This window comes from Monoraphidium neglectum (assembly GCF_000611645.1).
Source record: "Monoraphidium neglectum strain SAG 48.87 unplaced genomic scaffold scaffold02378, whole genome shotgun sequence".
NCBI classification, from domain to species: domain Eukaryota; kingdom Viridiplantae; phylum Chlorophyta; class Chlorophyceae; order Sphaeropleales; family Selenastraceae; genus Monoraphidium; species Monoraphidium neglectum.
Window position 1 is genome coordinate 1 of NW_014011250.1, and position 6,110 is coordinate 6,110.

Genomic DNA, 6,110 nt, shown 5'->3' on the forward strand with positions numbered 1-6,110 from the left:
TTGAGACCCTGTCTGGCGCTGCACATGCAGACCCTGCTGCTGCTGGGCGGGCTGCCGCCAGGTGCGCGGCGGCTGCTTCGTCCGTCAGGGCGTGCGTGGCGCGGGGGGTGTGCGTCGCACGCACACGCATGTACAACAAACAACAAAACGGCAGGTGGGCTCGAGTCCTATCGGGGTCAAGCTCCTTTTGGTTGCCCTGCATGAGACCCTGTCGCGGCCTGGCGTTGACGCTGCACATGCAGACCCTGCTGCTGCTGGGCGGGCTGCCGCCAGGTGCGCGGCGGCTGCTTCGTCCGTCAGGGCGTGCGTGGCGCGGCGGGTGTGCGTCGCACGCACACGCATGTACAACAAACAACAAAACGGCAGGTGGGTTTGAGTCCCATCGGGGTCAAGCTCCTTTTGGCTGCCCTGCATGAGACCCTGTCGCTGCTCGGCCTCTGCACTGCACCAGCGTACCGTGCTGCTGCTGGGCGGGCTGCTTTCAGGTGCGGGGCGGCTGCTTCGTCTGTCAGGGCGTGGCGCGGCGGGTGTGCGTCGCGCGCACACACATGTTATCGTGCTTCTTTTTGGTCACAGCCCTGGAGACCAGTGCGCTCCGGGGTGCACTAAATTGCCTGCTGCATTTTTAATTGCCAATTGTTCGGGCAAGATGTTTGATTATCCATGTCGACACCTTCCTATTGACTGCTACGTGCGGTTTCGCCAGCGACACTGATGAGCACTGACCTCTACCAAGTCAACAAATCAACAAAGTCAACACATCACTTGCTGCGCGTAAAGAAACATCAACACCTCTCAGGCGCAAAAAAAAGGTGGTCGACGGCTTTACAGCCGACCATGCACCAAGCCATCGGCGAGCGCATCGAGCAGACAGGCGGCATTAGCGCCCTTGCGCGTTGAGGTCAGTCCGACTGCGCCACAAAATCTGGCTGCGAACCTCTCGCAGCCACAATGAAAGTGATGCGCACCTAGTGGCCTGGAGCGGTCAGCGGCGGCGGCACACAGTGGCAAAGCTTGATTTGCGTATATGTTTGCCCGTCCTTCCTTGATTTGTGATTTCTTGAGGGGATTCTTAGAGCGCCATCCCAGGCATCAGCCCCCAGTAGACGCCATAGGTCGCCCAGGCCGCCACCAGCCCCAGGATGGGCGTCAGCAGGAAGATGGCGTACAGCAGGGTCAGGATGTTCCAGTTTGAGCCGATGTACACGTCACCAGCCTGGGTGGTGCGTTGCGATTGCGTGGGGATGAAAAAAGGGTTCATGATTGACTTCGTTCATGAGGCAGCCTGCCAGCTGCCAAGAGCCGTGTAGGAGCCAGCAACAAGCTGAGTGGAGACGGAGATGATGTCGAGCAGAGTGAGCTGAATGATGCTAGCGGCACACCACAAGCGCAGACATGGGGTTGATGTTATGGGCACGTTGCCTTCAGGCGGTGCTCAGCGGGGCTGCTGCCCGCCCTGCTAGCCGGCATTGCAAATGCGAGCGCGCCCGCACGCACCCAGTTCTTTGAGTAGAGGTTTGCCTCCATCTGCTCGCGCGCAGTGTCCTCTGCCTTTGCGTACTCCTGGTGGATCAGGGCTGTCGCAGTTTTGCATTTAAACGGATGTCGGGGTGGGGAGGAGGAGGAGAGGTCAGAGGGTGCGACCCAGAGGAGTGAGGACATGCGGGCGCGTTGTGCAGAGGCAATGGCCCGAAAGGCACCACTAGCAAGCGGCCGTGGCACTCGGCCGGGACAGAGGTGCGGGTGAGTGTGTCGCCGGTGGTTCGTCGACAGACACGTGGGTTGCAGGAGCGAGTCAGCTGATAAATTTGCGTGCTGCGGGTCTCCCGGTGCTCCCTGCTTGCACAGCAGAGCCCCGGCGCTACTCACTGAGCTCCTCTCCTATGGTCTTGCCTCCCAGCCTGGCAGTTGGCTTGGGCGCCTTCTTCAGGTCGACCTTCTGGCTGCAGATAGTGGTTTGGGTTAGGAGAGTTGCAGTGTCAGTGGTTGGTATGCTGCAGTGCAGCAACACTTCATGCCTCCAGAGCGCGTGCCAAAGCGGCAGCTGCGGGACGAACGGAGTGTGCGGCGGGCTGCGCGAGGGCGGCGCGTGCGGCGCGACGCGGCCGTGGCGGCGGCGGCACGCGGAGGCTGGGAGCGGGGCCGCGCTGCGTGCCTGGGCAGGCGGAAGAGGGGTAGCGGCTCGTCCCCGTCCTCGTGGGCGCGGGCAACCAGGGGCCCTGTGTTTTGCGGCAAGGGTGAGGCCGGGGGGCGGAGGCGCCTCGGCTGGCGGCCGATGAGTCGGTTGCGCTGTTGCAGCTTATCAGAATCGGGTGGCAGGGGCACCTCGGTCGCGGGGCGGCGTGCCGGTGTGTTTGTTGCAGGTGCAAAAGCCTGGTTTGGAGCAGAGCACGCAGCAGCGCCGGCACAGGGGCGTAGGTCAGCGTGCGAGGTGGCATGGGTGGCAGCCTGTTGCTCACGTCGGCTCTTACGCGTCGAACGGCACCCCACTGTCGAGGTGCGCTGCGTGTAGCTGATCAAGGTAGCCATGTGTGCCGATTATAGGGTAAGCCTGGCGGCAGAAGACGCCACGGAGATTCAGTTGCGCTGTCGGAGGCCGTGTCGATCACGATCAGGCTTTCGTATGATTGAAAAGGAAACTACTTGGAATCAATACAACGGCGTTTTACATGTCGTCTGCGAAAGTTTGTGGCGTGGGCTCAGTTGCACGTCGTACTTCGGCAGGTTCCGGGACTGGCTTGGAGGTGGGTCCGCACTGAATTCGGCGCCTGTGCGGTCACATGTATAAGAGAAACCAGTACTTCTGTAATCCCAGCTGAGCTTCCTCTGGTTGTCACATCAAGCTGCTGCCAGCCGTGTGTTTTGACAGGTCAGAATGACTGCTGTGTCGGCAGCTGGCTCCTGGCAGCCTGTGGGCTGCTCGGCACTAGCGCGGCCTTCCAGCACAGGGAAGGGCAATTTTTCTTTTTTGCCAAATTAGGCAGCAGTGGTCTGGTCGCAAATCAATGCGGGGATTTCATGACGGCTGTGATGCAAACTGTTGTGCGTAAGCCTGGGCACTAACGAAAGGGCTGCTTTGCAATGCGTGCCAGCACGACTCGAATGGTGCGCGCCCCTCCCCAAACCGGCCGGAGAACACCCGCTCTGAAACTTGCACTTCTCAACACGATATAACACCAGGTGGACTACCGCCGCCTCTCAACGCTCGCCTCCAAATGAGCACACTCAAGCAGCATCCTCTTGTAGGCCGCCACCAAGTCTAGCGACGCCCGCGCCGCGCCTGCAGCCACAGTTGATCGACCAACGCAGGCAACCTGCAGACCGCCGCCGCTGCCACCGCCACGGCCGCTGCCGCTGCCGCTGCCGCTGCCGCTGCCCCTGCCGCTGCCGTTCTCGCTGATGCCCCCAAGCGGGCTGGCCCTTGGGCCGGCAGCACCCCCAGTGGTGCGGACGCCTGCGCTTGTGCCGAGCAGCCCCAGCCCTTGCAGCAGGCGGGCGGGCCCGCAGGCATTAAGCCGCCCGCTGCTGCGATCAGCCAGGCTTTGGTCGGGCGCGTGAGGCACTGCGTCTGGCAGCCGTGCGGGTTGCTTCTTGCGCCACTTGATGGAACACCTTGCGGGGTCGCAAGCCGCCGCCCCGCCACTGGCGCTCCCAGGCTCGACGGAGCCGCAGCGCACCTCCAACACAAGCCGTGCGCTGCCCGCAGAGCCGGCGCCCGCCTCCGCCTTGCAGATTCCGCCGCGGGGCCGGTCTGGAGCTGAAGGGCAGCCGTCGCCGATGGTTTGCCTGCTGCTGCCGCCGATGGCGACCTGTGCGCCCAGCACCCTGCCACTGAGCAAAGTGCGCCGGCCCTTGTTCCAGCTCGGCGCGCCTGCCTGTCTGGAGCAGCTGCTGCTGCGCCGTGTTGCCGCCAAGGCGCCAAGCTGGCCGGGCTGCGTGCCAAGCAATGCATCCACTGTTCCAAGCAGCCCAGCATCCTGTACGCCGCTGTCGCCGCAACGGTCGCGCTTTGCTGCTGGGGACGGGGGCCTGGGGGCGCCTGCAGATGCCGATACTGGCCTCAAGTGGGGTGGAGGCTGCGGCCTTGGTGGCTGTTGGTGCTCCTGCAGCAAAGGCATCGGCGCCGCCAGTCGTGACGGCTGCCGCTGCTTCCCAGCAGTGGGCGGCGGCTGCTGCAAGCCCAGCAGCACACCACACTCCGATTGGTGCAACTCACGGCTGCCGCTGCTGCCGCCGCCATCGGGCCTGGTTGACGCCGCTTCCATAACAAGTGACTTCCACAGCGCGTTGCTGCCACCAAAACGTGAATCTAGGGCTTCCGGCTTCATCCCTCTGGCGGCGGCGTGCATCGGGCCCACCTGCTGCCCTGCAATAGCATTCTCCAGAATCGGCGGCCGCATGAGCGGCCGGCGCAGCTGGTGCTGCAGCTGCCCCGAGCGCGCCTGCTGCTCCTGCGCCGCCCCTTGCTGGTGGCGTCGCTGCTCCTGCGGCATCCGGTCGCAGGGTGCTGCATGCCGCGGCTGCTGCTGCAGCAAGAGCAAGTCTGCTGGTACACACCGCAGCGGTGGGAGCGGCTGCTGCGGCGCCTGCTCCTCCACTTGCGGCACGCGCTCCTTCTGCCGTGCCGACGCACTGGGCTCTTGCAGCAGCGGGTGTGGCGATGGATGCATCTCGCCGTGCGGCTGCTCCGCCGGTAGTACGTGGGCAACACTGGGTTCATACGCCCCCACTTGGCTCACGGCCGCGCCAGCTTGATTGCAAGGTGTTTGAAGCGCCTGCAGAGCGTCACTGGCGAGATGTACGGACGGCGTCACCGCCGCCGCGGCTGTTGCTCCTGCTGGTGATGTCTCTGCGGCTGTCACCGCTGCAGCTGCGGCCGTTGTTGCGTCCGAGGCTGCCTCCGACTCAGGCCTCCACGCATCTGCATTTGTGTCCGACCATGCAGCCTCTAGCTCCACCCCAGCCTCTGCAACTAAAGGTCTGAGGACTGCCGCCGTTGCGCCTGCGGCCGTGTCCGCTGCGGGCCCCGCAGCCGCCCCGGCTCCTGCGAACGCTGCGGCCGCGCGCCCGCCAGCCGCTGGCGCAACGTACAGCGCGGGCTTAGCTTTTTCCTTGGCGCACGCCGCGTGCTTGTCTGGCCGCAGGTCGGCCGCTGCCGGGGATCTGGTGCAGGGCAGCCGGCTGCCGGCAACGACGCTTGCGCGCTGGGCGTTCTGTGGAGACGCCGCTGCAGTCTGCCCGTGCTGCTCGCAGCCCTGTGGGTGCCGCGGGCCTTCGCCAAGAACGCCGCCTGCTGCCGCCGCCACCCCCACAGCCTCCGGATGAGTGACTGCCTGACTGCCACGTCTGGTGCTGGCGGCAAGCCGTCGCCAAGAGGCGAAGCACTTGCGCAGCTGCTTTCTAACTAACCAGCGTCGAGCTGCTGCGACAATGCCCAACCCGCACACGCGCGCCGCCGCGCACTGCCGCCAGCTCAGCAGCGCCGCCCTCACCATCCATGTCACGTGGGTGGCAGCGAGCCGCTGGCCGAGTGCAGCTACCCGGCGGCGGCGCGCAGCCCTCGCCGCCCAGCCCGCCATGCAGCGCCGCAGCACCCGCCGTTCCGTGGCGCAAGCAAGACGCTGCCCCGCGACGCGCAGGCGCCGCCGCCTGCGCGCCTCGGCCCGCCAAGCTGCCCAGGCGGCCAGCAGCTGCCGCCGCACCCGCCGCCGTTGGAAGGCGGCCGCGCTCGCTCGCTGACCCCGCCGCAGCGCACACAAGGCGTGCCATCGGCTGAGCGCCGCCGCCAGCATCCACCTGACATGCTGCCGCTGCTGCTGCTGCTGCTGCTGCTGCTGCTGCTGCTGCTGCTGCTGCTGCTGCTGCTGCTGCTGCTGCTGTGGCTCAGAGGCCAGCCCTCGCCGCCGAAGCTCTCTGGCAACCTGCAAGTCCTGCTGCTGCCACCGCGGGCCCTCCTCCTTGCCGCCCTGAAGAGCTTGTGACAGCGAACCCCCCTGATCAGGCCAACCCGGCAGCTGCGGCTGGAGCGGTGCCCCGGCAGCCACTGGGCCGAGCGGACCCGCCACTGGCAGGTTTGTGCGTGGAGAGGCAGCGGCCTCAGGTGGGAACGC

At 65.5% G+C, this 6,110-nt stretch overlaps 1 protein-coding gene across 1 annotated transcript; it reads right to left on the minus strand.

Moving 5' to 3' along the window:
• Positions 1-1,072: 1,072 nt before the first annotated feature.
• On the minus strand, positions 1,073-1,527 carry MNEG_10587 (hypothetical protein; the record flags this gene model as incomplete). The annotated part of the gene is made up of 2 exons (XM_014040940.1): positions 1,073-1,216; positions 1,498-1,527. 2 exons carry the CDS (start codon positions 1,525-1,527, stop codon positions 1,073-1,075), a joined length of 174 nt encoding a protein of 57 aa, XP_013896394.1.
• Between the last annotated feature and the right edge of the window lie 4,583 nt (positions 1,528-6,110).